Source organism: Pan paniscus, chromosome 20 (assembly GCF_029289425.2).
Source record: "Pan paniscus chromosome 20, NHGRI_mPanPan1-v2.0_pri, whole genome shotgun sequence".
NCBI classification, from domain to species: Eukaryota; Metazoa; Chordata; class Mammalia; order Primates; family Hominidae; genus Pan; species Pan paniscus.
The window spans coordinates 43,027,342-43,046,998 of NC_073269.2; the positions used below are offsets into that span (position 1 = coordinate 43,027,342).

Genomic DNA, 19,657 nt, shown 5'->3' on the forward strand with positions numbered 1-19,657 from the left:
TGTATTGAAAAGTAAATTCTTTCCCCCCAGTTATATTCCAATTCTACCCTCCTCTCATCACCTTTCCTGATACCATCCTGATCCTAACCATGGTTATGTTACTTAGATGTTTATAATAACCTAATTTGTCTGTTTGTGTAGCTTTCAGGGCGTTCACAACAGCATAGCCACAGTGATTTAGATGATATCACTCCAAGAAAATTTGAGCAACAAATAAAGTGGTATTGGATTATAACCCGAAGTATAAAATAAATATCCATGCATTCATACCGATATGACTATATTATCAGATAAATAACTAAATAAATGGAGAAGAGATAAATCTCCAGTACAGAATTCCAAATAATTTATGTAGATATTCTGCCCTCAGGAAAGTTGAACATAACCCCGCTCCTTAAGTACGTGCTGTGCATAGTGACTTCCAGACGGCTGTATGGGGAAAGGGTGAAAAGACTAAATTTACACTGGAGAAACTTGACAAACACTCCCTCACTCAGGTGATTAAGACCAACAAAAAGTCATCATGCTGATAGTATGAATCTTTAATATCTATGAGGAAAGTGGCACTTTACCTCTGTGATCTTCCTCCTGCAAACAACCTCAGTCTAATCATGAGAAAAACATCAGTCAGATCTTAGCAGAGGAACATTCTACGCTATACTGACCTCCTCAAAATAGTTAAGGTCATTTAAAATGAGGAAGAGGGCCGGGCCCGCTGGCTCATGCCTATAATCCCAGCACTTTGGGAGGAGGGTGGATCACCTGAGGTCAGGAGTTCGAGACCAGCCTGGCCAACATGGTGAAACCCCGTCTCTACTAAAAATACAAAAATTAGCTGGGGGTGGTGGTGGGTGCCTGTAATCCCAGCTACTTGGGAGGCTGAGGCAGGAGATCCACTTGAACCCGGGAGGCAGAGATTGCAGTGAGCTGAGTCCGTACCATTGCACTCCAGCCTGAGCAAAACTCCATCTCAAAAAACACCACCACCACCACCACCACCAACAACAACAACAAAAAAAACAAGGAAGAAACTGTCACAGCCAATAGTAACCTAAGGAGAAATGATGACTAAATGCAATGTGTTCTCCTGCTTAGAATGCTGGAACAGAAAAAGAAAGAAAAGCTTAAAAACCTAAGAACATTTGGAATAAAAAGTGTAAGGTTTAGCTAATAATAATGTACCAATACTTGTTAATTAATTGTAACAAATGTACCATATAATGTAAGATGTTTTTAGTAGTAGGGGAAACTAGGTGTAGGGTATATGGGAATTCTCTCTATTGCTTTTATAATTATTCTGTAAATCTAAAAACTGTTCTAAAATAAATTATATATTTTACAATAGACAGAGAATGAAGCTGAGTATTCAAATTATTTCTAAATAGTCATTCCTGTGTATTCACAGAGCTGGATTTATCATGATTTGAGTAATGTTATTACATGGAGTCATTTACATCTATGATATTAGATCCATGTTTTACAAAAGGAACTCACGTAGAGCCCAGAGCACTGTTTCCTGACATGCTAGGCTAAAAGTCAAGATTCGAGACTCAGAATCATTTTGGTCCTCTTCAACATTTTACTCCGTCTAATGGCACACTCTACTTGTTGGGTCTCCTGAACTCTAGAGCCAGTAACAGTGATCCTAAAGTCATTCTCATGATTTTGCCTAAGGTACAATTTAAATTTTTGGATGACTCCAAATCTGCAGAAATATTATTCGAGAAAAAATAATAAGGTTATGTGTACAGGAAAAACTGTAAATTTTACTACATGTGAAAAGATTTCTGCTTATTAAAAAATACCAAAGAAGCCAAAAGATTAGGAAAAGTTACTGAAACAACAACATATGGCAAACACTAACCTTAATATGTAAAGAAATATATATATTTCTTAAATATGTAAAGAAATTTGTAATCAGTAAAGATGACCAACAACGTGATGCAGAAACAGAAGAGTTTATAGTAACAAGAACATGCCTGTTAAACATTTGAATAAATGATCAGTTTCTCATAACATAGAAATAGAAATGAAATTATAAATTGTGCTCCTGTCTTGTTTGATCAAAAGTTTGATAAAACATTTAATAGTATACATATTCCAGGGAAGATGTTTCCTGTTCTATCTCCCAACACATAGTGTTATTACCACAATATAGTGTGAAACCGTCAATGCAAAAGTCTTTAATCTCCTTGCCCTGATGATATCTGTCTCTACAATATCCAGTACTCCCACGTCATTCCTCAACCCAGGGATCTAACTTCAATAAAATTTATACACCCATTTTCTGTTCCCACCTACCACACTAAATTCTTGTGATCTTTCTACTCTGCACTCTGAAATCCACAGTAACTTATTAGCATAATGCCCCCACCTTTTAAAAAAGCATTTTTAATTTGCCTTTTATTGTTTCTTAATTATAGGTTTAGGAAGTTACAAGGGCAGTTGTGTTACATACACATATAGTGTAGTGGGGAAAGCGTTGGCTTTTAATGTACTCATTACCTAAATAATGTACCTTGTACTAAATAGGATTTCTTTTTGTTTTTTTTTTTTGAGATGGAGTCTGGCTTTGTTGCCCCCCGGCTGGAGTGCAATGGCATAATCTCGGCTCACTGCAACCTCCACCTCCCACATTCAAGCAATTTGCTCTGTTGCCCAGGCTGGAGTGCAATGGCACTATCTCAGCTCACTGCAACCTCCGCTTCTCAGGTTCAAGTAGTTCTCCTGCCTCAGCCTCCCAAGTAGCTGGGACTACAGGTGCCTGCCACCATGCCCAGCCAATTTTTCTATTTTTAGTAGAGACAGGGTTTCGCCATGTCAGCCAGACTGGTCTCAAACTCCTGACCTCAGGTGATCTGCCCGCCTTGGCCTTGCAAAGTGCTGGGATTACAGGTGTGAGTGCCTGGCTTATTTTTAATTCTGTGTATGTGATGAATCATGTATTGAGTTGCATATGTTGAGCCATCCTTACACCCCAGGAATAAAATCCACTTGACTGTGCTGTTTCTATCTTTTTTATGTACTGTTTGATTTGGTTTGCTAGTATTTTGTTGAATATTTTTGTGTCTACTTTCATCAGGGATATTGGCTTGTAGTTTTTTTGTGTGTGTTTTATCCTTGCCTGGCTTCAGTATCAGGATGATACTGGCTTTGTAGAATGAGTTAGGGAGGATTCCCTCCTATAATTTTTGGAATAGTTTCAATAGTGCTGTTACTAGTTCTTCCTTGCATGTCTAGTAGAATTCAGCTGTGAATCTGTCTGGTCCTGGGCTTTTTGTTGTTGCAAGATTTTTTTCTATTACTGATTCAATTTCAATACTCATTAGTAGTCTGTTGAGGATTCCTATTTCTCCCTGGTTCAGTCTTGGAAGGTTATGTGTTTCTAGGAATTTATCCACTTCCTCTAGGTTTTCTAATATGTGCATATAGTTTCTGCTGATTTTTTATATGTCTGTGTTATCAGTTATAATATCACCTTATCATTTCTGATTGTATTTATTTGAATCTTCTTTTTTTCTTGGTTAATCTAGCTAGTGGTCTGTCAGTTTTATCTTTGCAAAGAACCAACTTTTTCTTTTATTGATCTTTTGCATTCCTTTGTTCTCAGTCTCATTTTCGCCTGCTCTGATATTTGTTATTGCTTTTCTTCTGCCAGCTTTGGGTTGAGTTTGTTTTGTTTTTTCCTAGTTCCTTGAGATGTGACGTTAGGCTATTTATTTGAGATTTTTCTATCTTTTTGGTGTAGGCATTTAATGCTATAAAATCCTCTCTTAGCACTGCTTTTGCTGTATCTCAGATGTTTTCATGTGTTGTGTCTCTATTTTCATTTATTTCAAAAAATTTTAAATTTCCACCTTAGTTTCATCATTGACCCAACAATCATTCAGGAGCAAGCTGTTTAAATTCCATGTATCTGTTTTGAGAGTTCCTCTTGGCATTGATATCTAGTTTTATTCCACTATGGTCAGAGAAGATATTAGATATGATTTTGTTTTTTAAAATTTATTGATACTTGCTTTGTGGTCCAGCATATGACCTATTTTTGAGAATGTTCCATGCACAGAAGAGAAGAGTATATATTCTGTGGTTGTTGGGTAGAATGTTCTTCAGATGTCTGTTGGGTCCATTTGGTGTAGAGTCCAATTTAAGTCCAGAGTTTCTTTGTTGATTTCTGTCCCAGTGATCTGTCTAGTGCTGTCAATGGAGTGGTGAAGTCCCCTGCTATTGTTGTATTGCTGTCTATCTCTTTTCTTAGGTCTAGTAGTATCTGTGTTATGGATCTGGGTGTTGCAGTGTTGGGTGCATACATATTTAGGATTGTTTTATCTTCTTGTTGAATTTATCCTTTATCATTATAAATGACCTTCTTTGTCCTTTTTAATTTTTGTTGGTATAAAGTCTGTTCTGGCCATCGCGGTGGCTCACGTCTGTAATCCCAGCACTTTGGGAGGCTGAGGCGGGCGGATCACTTGAAGTCAGGAGTTCAAGACCAGCCTGGCCAGCATGGTGAAACCCCGTCTCTACTAAAAATACAAAAAAAAAAAAAAATTAGCCGGGCATGGTGGCGCATGCCTGTAATCCCAGCTACTTGGGAGGCTGAGGCACAAGAATCGCTTGAACTCAGGAGCTGGAGGTTGCAGTGAGCTGAGATCACACCACTGCACTCCAGCCTGGGCAACAGAGCGAGACTCTGTCTCAAAATAAAATAAAATAAAATAAATTTGACTAACAACTTATGTATAAAAGGAAATTACAAATATATTAGACAAAATCATTCTAACAGGGTATTATGGGTTGAACTGTATCCCCTAAAAAGATACGCTGAAGTCCTAACCCCTGGTACCGGTAAATGTGACCTTACTTGGAAACAGGGTCTTGGCAGATATAATCAAGTTAAGATGAGGTCACCAGGTAACCCCAATCTAACCTGACTGGTGTCCAAATAAAAGACATACACAGAGATACACAGGGAGAATGCAATGTGAAGATGGAGGCAGAGATTGGAATGGTGTATGTAAAAGCCATGGAATGCCAAGGACTGCCAGCTGTTAACAGAGGTTAGGAAAAAGGCATAGAACAGATCCTCAGAGTCCTCAGAAGGAACCAAAACTATCAGCACCCTTGAGTTTAGATTTCCAGGCTCTAAACTGTGAGAGAATAAATTTCTCTTGTTTTAAGCCACCAAGGTTTTGGTACTTGGTACTTTGTTATCGTATCGTTTAAAAACGAATACATAGGAGAACCTTTGATAATGTGTATCCTAATTTGTTCTCATTACCTGTTTTAAAAAAATTATTATAAAGGTTAACAAAATGGTCTTACTTTACTGTCATTCAACCAGTATGAATTCCCTCATGGCGAATGAGGTCAGAGCGACTACCAAAAGCCTTTCCACATTCCTTACAGTCATAGGGTTTCTCACCAGTGTGAATTCTCTGATGTCGAGTAAGATTTGAGCCTTTATTGAAGGCCTTCCCACATTCATTACATTCATATGGTTTTTCATCTGTATGGATTCTCTGATGTTGAATAAGTTCTGAGCTCTGAATAAAGGCCTTTCTACATTCTTCACATTCATAGAGCTTCTCACCAGCATGAATTCTGTGATGGTTAGTAAGTGTTGAGGCACTATTAAAGGCCTTCCCACACTGCTTACATTCATAAGGTTTCTCACCAGTATGCATTCTCTGATGCTGAATAAGCCTTGAGTGTTGAGTAAAGGCTTTCCCACATTCTTTACATTCATAAGGTTTCTCACCAGTATGAATTCTCAGATGTAGAAAAAGTTGTGAACTTTTAGTAAAGGCTTTTCCACATACTTTACATTCATAGGGTTTCTCACCAGTGTGAATTCTCTGATGATCATTAAGGTTTGAGCAATATTTAAAGGCTTTTCCACATTCCTTACATTCATAGGGTTTCTCACCAGTGTGAATCCTCTGATGTTGAGAAAAATATGAACTACAACTAAAAGCCTTGCCACATTCCTTACATTCATAGGGTTTTTTACCAGTGTGAATCCTCTGATGTCGAGTAACGAGTGAGCCACGACTAAAGGACTTCCCATACTCCTTAGATTCATAGTGTTTTTCACCAAAATGAATTCTCTGATGTTGGATAAATTGTGAGTTTTGATTAAAGGTCTTTCCACATATCTTACATTCCCATGGTTTCTTTTCACTCATAGTTTTTTGAGGTGGAATAAGAAATGTGGGCTGAATAAAAGTAGACATGTCTTCACGGCTAAGTATTACTTGACTGAAATGTCTCTTCTTTAGAGATAATATTTTGGTCTCACACATTGATTCCAGATCTGAAAGAAAATACAAAGGCAAATAAATTTTCCTATTCTGGGCAAGTTAAAACTTCTAAAAAAGAAATGGGAGAATTAAACTGAAAAGAATATCTGAGAAATCACACAGTTTTCAAAGGTGGAGAGGCAATCTGTAAAACTGACAAGAAAAGCACAGACATTAGGAGAGGTAATAAAAGAAGCTGAGGATGTGGATTCAGAAAGCAGATGACCTCTATGATCCTCAAATTTTGGTCTGAACCAGAGTCACCTTAAGCCTTGGTGAATACACAGTGTTCAGCACCATCCTCCATATTATAGAGAGATTCTAATTAAAAAAAAAATTTTTTTTTGCCCCCACCCCAGATCCCCCACAGGCGCTGCCTGAGACCCAGCTCTGTGTCTCCTCGTCATACAGCTTGTGGAGCTCCGACTGCAAGGCCATCAGCATGCCCAGGCAGGGGTTAAGCTGGAGGGCCATGGAGGAGGACAGGCCAGCAGGATGCCGCTTCTGCTCCAGGGCATGCACCATGCGTGAGAGATTCTAATTATATACACGTTCATAAACATATACTCACATGCACAGAGTATGATACTGTATGTTTTGCAATTCGTAGATAACTGTCAGACCTACATGAAAGGACTGTTAAGAATAATAAATGTGTTGAAAGGTTTAAATGGCGGGGGCGGGTGGAGTTCAGTGACTGTGCAATGGTATACTGGCAAATCACCAGCCTCCGACAAATCTAATATGGTGAACACAACTGGTGGGAAGAGTAGACAGGTACATCTCTTCTGTGCATACAGCATGATATGGGCTAGGGACTCACTGAAAATAATTTGCTCTGGAATTCTGTGATGTTGACCTTGGGAGAAAGAAATGAATAATTCAAGTCATAGCAGTGATTGAGAAGGAAGGCGGCTCAAGTTTGAGACACAAGAGAGTTAAGATAGGATGAAATGTACTCTATGAGAAGAATGGAACTCCATGTCAACATATAAACAGTGAGCCCCAGTTCTATGCTTTAAGGCAACCTCTGAGCCCTCTTTTCCTTGTTTATTAAAATGGGACTGACACTTAACTTATGATTGCTAAAAAGATGAGGAATAACGTATATAAATAATCTGATATAAAGTAAGCACTCAGTATTGGTAGCTATTATTATGAAAAAATGTCATAGCAAAAACAGATATTGGGCAAATAAAATGGCTTGAAGACATCAAAATAAAGCCAGCTAGACTATCTTAAGTCTTCCCTCCACACAATCATTGGCCAAACTTAGTCTGGGTGAGTCCCTAAAAATCTCTTAAAGTTGTCCTCATTTAATTACTGAATCCCCTCTTTCCTAGACCACTACAGGAATCTCCTAATGGTCTCCCCAGTATGTTCTAGCACCCTCTAATCCATTCAGCACCTGGTGTGGTATTTGGTCTCACTTTGCCCTCCTGAAAATCTAAACTCCTTGGTAATTATCAAGAAGACTCCAATAATGAGGCTCTTGCCTACCTCTCCAACCTTGTGTTATACTCCACTTCCACTTGCTCAAGAAGCCCCAGTCCTTCAAGCACCTCAAGTTCTCCCTGCCCCTCAGGGCCTTCCCACATGGATCTCCCCTTTGCCTGGCATACCCCTCATCCTATCACCATTGTTGGCCCTGCTAACAATGAGAAAAGCCTCATCACAGCTTCCACTAACAACCAAGCCCTAAGCCACTGAGGAACTCACAGACACTGCTGACACTGATTGCAGCCAGAGAAATCATATGGAGATTATACCACTGCATCCACCTATAACAAAGCCAAAGCAACCTACCCAACCAACACTATAAATACATCTACAGGAAAAAGGTTTTCCTTATGAAAACAAATCCATAAAATTGGAAAAAATGACCATAACAAGAAATACACAGATATCAATGTAAGGATAAAAGAAACACAAAAAAGCATGGAACCATGACATCTCCAAAGTAATACAATAATGCTCCAGCAACAGATTCCAACAAACAAGAAATCTATCAAGTGCCTGAAAAAGAATTCAAAATAATGATATTAAAGAAGCTCAGTGGGAAATAATAGAACATGGATAAAAACCAAAAGAATCAGAAAAAACAATTCATGATCTGAATGAGAAATTCAGTAGATAGATATCATGAAAAAGAACCAAACAGAAGTCCTGAAACTGACAAATTTCAATGAATGAAATAAAAAACACAATTGAGAGCTTCAACAATAGACTAGATCAAGCAGAAGAAAGAATTTCTGAACTTGAGGACAGGGTTTTTTAAAAGAATCCAGGAAGAAAAAGTAAAAAATAATAATTTTTAAAACTGAAAAAAGCTTAGATGACATATGGGACATCATAAAGCAACCAAATATTCAAATTTTGGGTATTCTAGGAGAAGAGATGGGCAAAGGCATAAAAACCTATTTAAACAAAATAACTGAAAACTTTCCAAGTCTTGTAAGCAATATAGACATCCTGATACAGAAGGCTCAATGATGCCCAAATAAATTCAATCCAAAAAGGTTTTCCAAGGCCCATTACAGTCAAACTGTCAAAAGTCAAAGACAGAGAATTCTAAAAAAAGCAAGAGAAAGGCATCAAGTCACATATAAGGGAACCCTCAGGCGTCAAGTCACATACAAGGGAACCCTCATCAGACTAGTAGCAGATACCTTGGCAGAAACCTTCCATGCCAGGAAAGAATGGGATGATATATTCAAAGTGCTAAAAGAAAAAAACACTGTCAGCCAAGAATACTGTACCTAGCAAAGCCATCCTTCAAAAATGAAGGAGAAAGTTTTTCCCAGAGAGAATGTATCACAACTAGGGTGGCCCGATCAAAAATGGCAAAGGGTGTCCTACATCTGGAAGTAAAAGACATATCTACCATCATTAAACAAATGAAAATAAGAAGCTCACTGGTAGAGCAGATACACAAATGGAAAGAGAAAGGACTCAGATGTAACCATTACATAAAACCACCAAACCAAATGATAAGAGGAAAGAAAAAGGATATAAAACAACCATAAAAAATTAACAGATTAGGAATAAATCCTCACCTATTAATAATCACCTTGAATGTAAACAGTCAAATTCCCCACTTAAAAGATACAGTCTGGTTGAATGGATAAAATAAATATGACTCACCTATATACTGGCTGTGAGAAACTCACTTTATATATAAAATCATGGACTGAAAGTGAAGGGATGAAAAAAAAAATACTGCACACAAACAAACCAAAAGCAAGTGAGAGTAGCCATACTTAAATAAAACAGACATTAAGTAAAAAACTGCAAAAGAAGCAAAGAAGGTCATTATATAATGATAAATGGGTCAATTCAGCCAGAGGATATAAAGTTCTAAATTTATAGGCACTCAACACTGCAGCACCCAGATATATAAGCAAATATTATCAGATCTAAAAAGAGAGATAGGGCTGGGCATGGTGGCTCATGCCTGTAATCCCAACACTTTGGGAGGCCAAGGCGGGAGGATCACTTGAGGTCAGGAGTTCGAGACCAGCCTTCCCAACATGACGAAACCCTGTCTCTACTAAAAATACAAAAATTAGCTGGGCGTGGCCAGGCGCGGTGGCTCATGCCTGTAATCCCAGCACTTTGGGAGGCCGAGGCAGGCAGATCACGAGGTCAGGAGATTGAGACCATCCTGGCTAACATGGTGAAACCTCGTCTCTACTAAAAATACAAAAAATTAGCCAGGCATGGTGGCAGGCACCTGTAGTCCCACCTACTCGGGAAGCTGAGGCAGGAGAATGGTGTGAACCTGGGAGACGGAGCCTGAAGTGAGCCGGGTTCGCACCACTGCACTCCAGCTTGGGTGACAGAGCAAGACTGTCAAAAAAAAAAAAAATTAGCTGGGCGTGGTGGCATGCACCTGTAATCCGAGCTACTCAGGAGGCTGAGGCAGGAGAATTGCTTGAACCTGGGAGGCAGAGGTTGCAGTGAGCCAATATTGTGCCACTGCACTCCAGCCTGGGCGACAGAACTAGACTCTGTCTCAAAAAAACAACAACAAAAAAAGGTAGACTCCCATAAAATAATAGTACGGGATTTGAACATCCCACTCTCAGCATTAGACAGTTCATCTAGATAGAAAATCAACAGCTTTGGATTTAAACTGGACATTAGACCAAATAGACCTATCAGACACTAACTGAACATTTTATCCAACAGCTGCAGAATACACATTGTTCCTATCAGCACATGGAACATCCTCCAGGAAGAGACCATACGTTAGGCCATAAGACAAGTTATAACTAATTTTTAAAAATTGAAATCATATCAAGTATCTTCTCAGACTACACTAGAATAAAACTAGAAATCAATAACAAAAACTTTGTAAACCACACAAATAAATGGAAATTTAAACAATGTGCTTGCTCATGAATGCCCATTGGGTCAATTAAGAAATTAAAGATCATCAAAGACTACTACAGGCAACTATATGCTAACAAATCAGATAACCTAGAGGAAACAGAAAAATTCCTGGATACATGAAAACCTACCAAGACTGAACCAGGAAGAAACAGAGCAGAAGAACCTGAGCAGACCAATAACGAGTAATGAGATTGAAGCAATAGTAAAATGTCTCCCAACAAAGAAAAGCCCAAGACTAAAGGGCTTTACTGCTGAATCCCACCAAAATTACAAATAACTAACCTCAATTTTTCTCAAACTATTCCAAAAAATGGAAGAGAAGTTAATTCTTCCTAATCCATTCTACAAGGCCAGCATTACCCCGATACCAAAACCAGAGAAGGACACAACAACAACAACAAAAAGAGGTGATATCCCTCATGAACATAGACACAAAACCCCTCAATGAAATACTAGCAAATGAAATCCAATAATACAACAACAAGATAATATACAACGATTAAGTGAGATTTTTCCTGAAAAGTGCAAGGATGGCTCAACATAAGCAAATCAATAAACATGATGTATCAGATCAACAGGATGAGGGACAAAAACCATATGATCAGCTCAATAGATGCAGAGAAACATCTGATAAACTTCAACGTCTCTTCATTATAAAAACCTCTCAACAATTAAGCATTAAAAAACATACCTTAACATAATAAAAACCATATATGACAAATGTACAGCTAACACCATACTGAACGGGGAAAAGCTGAAAGCTTTTCCTCTAAGAACTGGAACAAGATAAGCCCACATTCACCACTATTATTCATTATAGTACTGGAAGTCCTATCCAGAGCAATCAGGCAAGAGAAAGAAATAAAAGGCATCCAGATTGGATAATAGAAAGTCACACTGTCCCTTTACAGATGACATGATCTTACATATATTTAAAAACCTAAAGATGCCACCAGAAATTCTTGGAACTGATCAATGAAATCAGTAAAGTTGCAAGATACAAAGTCAATATACAAAAATAAGTAGTACGCTGGGCACGGTGGCTCACGCCTATAATCCCAGCACTTTGGAAGGCTGAGGTGGGTGGATCACTTGAGGTCACAAGTTTGAGACCAGCCTGGCCAACATGGTGAAACGTTGGCTTGACTAAAAATACAAAAATTGGCCAGGTGTGGTGGCAGGCACCTGTGGTCCCACCTACGTGGGAGGCTGAGGCAGAACTGCTTGAACCCAGGAGGTGGAGGCTGCAGACAGCTGAGATCATGCCATTGCACTCCTCCAGCCTGGGAGACAGAGCAAAACTCTGTCTCAAAAAGGAAAAAAAAAAAAGGATTTCTATATATCCACAATAATGAATTAGCTGAAAAAGAAATCAAGAAAACAATCCCATTTATTAATATAATAGCTACAAAAAACAACCTAGAAATAAATTTAACCATGAAGTGAAAGACCTCTATAAGGAAAACTACAAAACACAGACAAAAGAAATTGAAGACAACAAACAAATAAAAAGATATTTGCATGCTTATGCACTGGAAGAACTATTGTTAAAATGAACATACTTCCCAAAGCAATCTACAGATTCAATGCAATCTACAGATTCAATGCAATCCCTACTGAAATGCCAGTCGGTTTTTACATGAACAGGAAAAAAATCCTAAAATTTGTAAGAAACCATAAAAAATGCCAAATAGCCAATGCAATCTGTAGCGAAAGAACAAAAGTGGAAGAATCAAACTTCAAAATATACTACAAAGCTGTCGTAACCAAAACAGCATGGTACTGTCATAAAAATAGACCCAAAGACCAATGGAACAGAAGAGAGAACCCACAAATAAATCCATGTATTTATAGTCAACTGATGGTTGACAAAGGTGCCAAGAACAGACATTGGGAAAAGGACACGCTGTTCTATAAATGGTGCTGGGAAAACTGGTTATCCATATAGTGAAGAATGAAACTAGACTGTATCTCTCACCATATACAAAAATAAACTCAAAATGAATTAAATACTTAACTATAAGACCCCAAATTATAAAACTACTGGAGGAAAACATAGGGGAAACACTTCATAAGAATAGGCAAATATATTTTAGATAAGACCTCAAAGATATTTTCAATAAGGGGCAACAACAAAAAAATAGACAAATTGGACTATATTGAACTAAAATGCTTCTGCACAGCAAAGGAAACAATCAACAGAGTGAAGAGACCTGTAGAATGGGAGAAAATATTTGCAAACTCTTCACCTGAGAAGGGACTAATATCCAGAATTAACAAGGAAGCAAAAAAACTTAATAGCAGTGCCATAGCGGCTCATAACTGTAATCCCAGCACATTGGGAGGCCAAGTCAGGAGGATCACTTGAGGCCAGGAGTTCAAGACCAGCCTGGGGAACATAGGGAGACCCCCCCGATCTCTATAAACAGTTTTAAAATTAGCTAGGTATAGTGGCATGCACCTGCAGTCTTAGCTACTTAGGAGGCTGAGGTGGTAGAATCACTTGAGCCTGGGAGTTCAAGGATGTGGTGAGCTGTGATCAGGCCACTGCACTCCAGTCTGGCTGACAGTGAAACTCTCTCACATACACAAAAAATGACACTGGGCACATTCTATTAGTAAAAGAAAAAAAAATACATATATATATATATATATATGTATGTATAAAACAATTGATAAATATTCAAAGTGATGGGTATCTAAATACCTTGATTTGATCCTTATACATTGTATGAATATATCAATATATTGCTTGTGCTCCATAAATATGTATAATTTGTATCGATAAAAACTAAAAAAAAGCTCATGAGAAATCTAATGTATAGCAGGAGGACTATAGTTAGTAATACTCTATTGTATACTAGAAATTTGTCAGGAAAGTAGGTTTTAAGTACTCTTACCCTAAACAAAAAAAAAAGAAAGAAGAAAAGATTATAGTTATTTGATAGGATCTGCTTAACTATAGTAATTATTTCAATATGTATGTGTATCAAAACATCATGTTGTACACCTAGAATTTATACAATAATTTTTTTAAAAAGTTCATATAAAAAATTTTTTTAAACATATAAAAATAGAAAGAATGAGTAACACTTAGTATTTGCTAGCAAAACAGGGTGACTGTAGTCAAAAATAATTTAATTGAACATTTAAAAATAACTAAAAGAGGCTGGGCGTGGTGGCTCATGTCTGTAATCCCAGCACTTTGGGAGGCCAAGGTGGGTGGATCACTTGAGGTCCGGAGTTCAAGACCAGCCTGGCCAACATGGTAAAACTCTGTCTCTACTAAAAACACACACACACACACACACAAATTTGCTGGGCGTGGTGGTACGTGCCTGTAGTCCAAACTACTTGGGAGGCTGAGGCATGAGAATCACTTGAACCTGGGAGGCAGAAGTTGCAGTGAGCAGAGATCACAGCACTGCAGCACTGCACTTCAGCCTGGGTGACAGAGTGAGACTCTGTCTTAAAAAAAAAAAAAAAGAAAAAAAAAATTCCCCTAAAAACTAAGAGTACAATAAGATTGTAACACAAAGGATAAATGCTTCAGGTGATAGATATCCCATTTCTCCTGATATAAGCATTGCATGCCTGTATCAAAATCTCATGTAACCCATAAATATACATACCTACTATGTACCCAAAAAATTAAAAATAAAGATTAATAAATAAATAAAAACAACCAGGCCAAGTGTGGTGGCTCACTCCTATAATCCCAGCACTTTGGAGGGCTGAGGCAGGTGGATCACTTGAAATCAGGAGTTCAAGACCAGCCTGGCCAACATGTTGAAACCTCATCTCTACTAAAAATACAAAAATTAGCTGGGTGTGGTGGCATGAGCATGTAATCCCAGCTATGCAGAAGGCTGAGGCAAGGGAATTGCTTGAACCCAGGAGGTGGAGGTTGCAGTAAGCCAAGATTGTGCCATTGCACTCCCGCCTGGGCAACAGAGCGAGACTGTCTCAAAAAAAAAAAAAAAGATAACAAGTGTTAGCAAATGATGTGGAGAAACTGGAACCATCATACACTGCTGGTGGGCATGTAAAATGGTGTAGCCAATTTGGAAAAGAGTCTAGCAGTTCCTCAACTGGCTAAACACAGAGTTATGATATGACCCAGCAATTCTACTCCTAGGTAGAAACCTGAAAGAACTGAAAGCTTATGTCCACACAAAAACTTATAGACATGTTCATACAACATTAATCAAAATAGCCCAAAAGAGGAAACCCAAATGTCCATCAACTGATCAATGGATAAATGTGGTATATCCATAAAATGGAATAGTATTTGGCAATAAAAAGGAATGAAATGCTGATACATGCTACAACACGGATGAACCCTGAAAAGCATTAAGTTATGAAATAGGGAATTTGCAGAAGACCACATATTGTACAATTCCATTTATATGAAATGTCCAGAATAGGCAAATCCATAGAGAAAATCAACTCATGGTTGCCTGGGGCTGGAGGGGGTGGGAATAACAGCTAGAGAGTACAGGGATTTTTCTGAGGTGATAAAAATGTTCTAAAATTGATTATGGTGATGGTTATACAACTCTATTACATTAAAAATCACTGAATTGTACATTTTATGTGGGTGAACTATATGGTATGTGAATTATACCTTAATAAAGCTGAAAATAAAACAACAAAATTAAAGGAGCGCTACTCTGGTTCATAGCGAGCAGGGGTTGGGCAACTTTTAAAATAAAGAATAAGATAGCAAATATTTTCAGCTTTGTGGGCTATCCAAGTGTGTGATTGTAGTGCAAAGACAGTCACAGAAAACTTCTAGTAGTTTGAATGTGCTAGCCTTAAAAAATAAACAAGTCTTTCCAACTTGGATCCGGCAGAATGGCTCCCACAAAGAAGGGTGGTGAGAAGAAAAAGGGCCGTTCTGCCATCCACAAGGTGGTGACCTGAGAATACACCATCAGTATGCACAAGCGCATCCATGGAGTGGGCTTCAAGAAGCGTGCCCCTCGGACACTCAAAGAGATTCAGAAATTTGCCATGAAGGAGATGGGAACTCCAGATGTGCACACTGATACCAGGCTCAACAAAGCTGTCTGGGCCAAAGGAATAAGGAATGTCCCATAACGAATCCATGTGCGGTTGTCCAGAATACGTAATGGGGATGAAGATTCACCAAATAAGCTCTATACTTTGGTTATCTATGTATCTGTTACCACTTTCAAAAATCTACAGACAGTCAATGTGGATGAGAACTAATCACTGATTGTCAAATACATCAAATAGTTATAAAATTGCAAAAAAAAAGAAAAAAAAAAAAACAAGTACCCCCCCGCACCCCGCAAAAATAACCCCACAACCTCACAAGAACTGCTAGCTCAAAAACAGAAATTTTTAAAAAGACTGGCTTAATAATTCTGGTTTAAAAATAGCTATACATCTTCCTCCTGATTTTATCAGTGCAAAATGTAAATTTTAAGATTATAAAAACTAGGCCGGGTGCTGTGGCTCACGCCTGTAATCCCAGCACTTTGGGAGGCAAAGGCAGGCGGATTACTTTAGCTTAGGAGTTCGAGACCAGCCTGGGTAACATGGCAAAATCCCATCTCTACAAAAAATACAAAAATTAGCCGGTCATGGTGCCGTGCACCTGTAGTCCCAGCTACTAGGGAGACTGAGGTGGGAGGGTCACTTGAGCCTGGGAGAGGCGGGTGTGGTGGAGGTTGTAGTGAGCCAAGATGCACCACTGCACTCCAGCCTGGGCAACAGAGCCAGACTCTGTCTCAAAATAAAATAAAATAAAATAAAATAATAAAAACTATACAATTATGTGTTAAACCAAATCAATTTATAGTTCTGTCAGACTTTTTGACATCCAAGTAACTGTTGGGCCGGGTGCGGTGGCTCACGCCTATAATCCCAGCACTTTGGGAGGCCAAGGTGGGTGGATTACTTGAGGTGAGGAGTTAGAGACCAACCTGGGCAACATGGTGAAACCCCGTCTCTACTAAAAATACAAAAATTAGCTGGACATGGTGGCGCACGCCTGTAATCCCAGCTACTTGGGAAGCTGAGGCAGGAGAATCGCTTGAACCTGGGAGGCGGAGGTTGTAGTGAGCCGAGATCACGCCATTGCACTCCAGCCTGGGCGACAGAGCGAATCTCCGTCTCAAAAATAAAAAAGAAGAAGAAGAAAAAAAGTAACTGTGTTGCTCTGTAGTGTGTCAGTTTAAATACAGTAGTCAAGATTTTTAGTCAACTTTAAGAAAACGGACATTAAGTAAGGAAAATTAATAGATAATCCTCGAAAACCTGGATGATTTCTAACATAAGGTATTAAAACATTGATTTCTAAGAATAGTTTTAACAAGTATGCCATTATTATTTAATATGTATGCCTTGTTTTTTATGTTAGAGGATGGCTATACCTTTGGGTAATATAAATAAATACATGTGGTTTTGTTTTGTTTTGTTTTTGGGTCAAGGGTAATTTTAGTTATAGTATGTGCAGGGCACAAATGTGCAAAAGGGCATTTCTGTCCTTTTTATAAAGGCTTATAAGGAATGTGGGTGGCTATTGGGGGAGTGGTATCACATGTCAGGAGTCTGTTAAAATGTTTATATATCACAGTTCTCAATTACCTACCTCCCACATCTTTCTTTATAATTTGAGTAGTTGAGACTATCTGGGAATAATCATAACAGAAATGTAATAGATATGCTTTTGTTATCAAGGAAATTATAGGTTGGGCACGGCGGCTCAGACCTGTAATCCCAGCACTTTGGGAGGCCAAGGTGGGTGGAACACCTGAAGTCAGGAATTCGAGACCATCCTGGCCAACATGGGGAAACCTCGTCTCTACTAAAAATAAAAAAATTAGCTGGGCATGGTGGCAGGTGCCTCTAATCCCAGCTACTCGGGAGGCTGAAGCAGAGGTTGCAGTGAGCTGAGGTTGCACCACTGCACTCCAGCCTGGGCAACAAGAGTAAAACTGTCTCGAAAAAAAAAAATAACAATAGTTTTGTCTTAAAAAAACCAATTGTTCCAAAATGTAAAACTGATACATAAAAAAGACATCTCAGTTTTGATGGGTTTATTTTCAATCCAGTATTTGAACTTGGGAAGAATATGTAAAAACATTCCTAAGTGACTATTATTAAGCAAAGATATCAAAATAGAAAGTACAAACTACAATACAAATAAACATAAGGCGTAACACCAATGGGGATGCACATTAAGTAGGTAACAGGAAAGTTATAACAACATTTGTGTAATCAGGATATAAACTATGGATATATTGCTATAGGCAAGATACATACAGTGATTACGAGAGACCAGCCCTCAACTATCAGAAAAAGACCTCAAGAAATACTTTTATAGTTTGATGTATCACAGAATGACAAAACATACTATGCAAAATTTGAAGGTAGGTATCAGAAGAATGAAAGTAAGAGTTGAAAATGTATTATCTTTGATGAGAGGGACTGGGGCAGTCAGGGTAGGAATGTATATGTGAAAAAGCAGGCTGCTGTTTTTCTTTTTTCTCTTTTTTTGAGATGGAGTCTTGCTCTGTTGCCCAGGCTGGAGTGCAGTTGCATGATCTCAGCTCACTGCAACTTCCACCTCCTGGGTTCAAGCGATTCTCCTGCCTTGGCCTCCCAAGTAGCTGGGACTACGGGCGCCTGCCACTATGCCCGGTTAATTTTTGTATTTTTAGTAGAGACGGGGTTTCGCCATGTTAGCCAGGCTGGTTTCGAACTCCTGACCTCAAGTGATCCGCCCGCCTCGGCCTCCCAAGTGCTGGGTTTACAGGTGTGAGCCACTGCGCCTGGTCTGGGCTGCTGTTTTTCAATATAAGCTTTATAACACTGTGATTTCAAACTCTGTAAATATATTACTTTAATGAAAATTAATTATTTTAAAATGAAAAAGGAATAAACAGAGACCACCTTTCAAGTACAAAGGTACAAGGTTAAGGTAAGATTAAGAAGGGGGTGAATTAGCAAGTTGGTAGGGAGGAAAAGTGGTAGGAGAGACAGAAATAAAAATACTTGAAGGCAGCTAAGATCAACTGATAGCTGGGAAAAAGTGAAGATTCACAAACTCCTCCCTAGGTTCCTAGAGCTTTGTTAAATCTAGAATTCTTTCTCAAGGGATGCATGGATCTTCTATTTCCAACGCTAACTCCATAGGTAACAACATCTACTTCTAGGGTTCCAACCATTAACTTCTACTTGGATCAATTTCCACTTCCATATTTTTTGACTGTTTTACAACTTTCTTCTGAGCGTCCTATTTGATCTTCTCATTGATGAATCTTATTCTGTAGAAATTATTTACAGCAATGTTCTAGTTCCTACATTAGATAACAAGTTTCTTAATAAGCCTACACATTTTCTAAACTGTACAGCACCTAGCAGACTAGTGTATAAAATTAAAAAGTCAAACATTTTTATAAGACTTGCTATTTAAAAATCTTAATTCTCCACAAACTGATATTAATATTCTCATGAAAAAATAACTTGGCATTTTGATTAAGTTTCAAATGACTATATAAGCTAATTCTAAATTTTTTTTTTTTTTTTCTTTTGTGAGACCAAGTTTTGCTCTTGTCCCCCAGGCTGGAGTGCAATGGTGTGATCTCGGCTCACTGCAACCTCCGCCTCCCTGGTTCAAGCGATTCTCCTGCCTCAGCCTCCTGAGTAGCTGGGATTACAGGTGCCCGCCACCACGCCTGGCTAATTTTTGTATTTTTAGTAAAGATGGGGTTTCACCATGTTGCCCAGGTTGGTCTTGAACTCCTGACCCCAGGTGATCCACCCACCTCGGCCTCCCAAAGTGCTGGGATTACAGGCGTGAGCCACTGCGCCCGGCCTAATACTAAAATTTACAATGAAAATGCAAAGGACTAAGCAGCAGCAGGAGAACTTGCTCTACTAGATAAGATTTATTACATGCTACAGTATTAATATAGTATGGTATT

General features: G+C 38.6%; 2 protein-coding genes and 1 pseudogene across 6 annotated transcripts in view; 2 read left to right on the forward strand and 1 right to left on the reverse strand.

Annotated features, from left to right (window-relative positions):
* Positions 1-17,134, forward strand: part of ZNF345 (zinc finger protein 345) — a 104,940-nt gene extending 87,806 nt beyond the window's left edge. For all 3 annotated transcript variants that reach the window (XR_004667858.3, XR_004667860.3, XR_004667856.3), the window contains one exon: positions 6,662-17,134. The gene's annotated coding sequence lies outside the window, so the exon portion shown is untranslated. The remainder of the gene's footprint in view (positions 1-6,661) is intronic.
* ZNF829 (zinc finger protein 829) overlaps positions 1,943-19,657 on the reverse strand; it is a 28,036-nt gene continuing 10,321 nt past the window's right edge. For all 3 annotated transcript variants that reach the window (XM_008960811.5, XM_003808754.6, XM_008960812.5), the window contains exon 6: positions 1,943-6,316. In XM_008960811.5, coding sequence (XP_008959059.1) covers positions 5,337-6,316 — 980 coding nt within the window. In that variant the 3' untranslated portion in view covers positions 1,943-5,336. The remainder of the gene's footprint in view (positions 6,317-19,657) is intronic.
* On the forward strand, positions 15,555-15,932 carry LOC134729626 (large ribosomal subunit protein eL31-like; annotated as a pseudogene).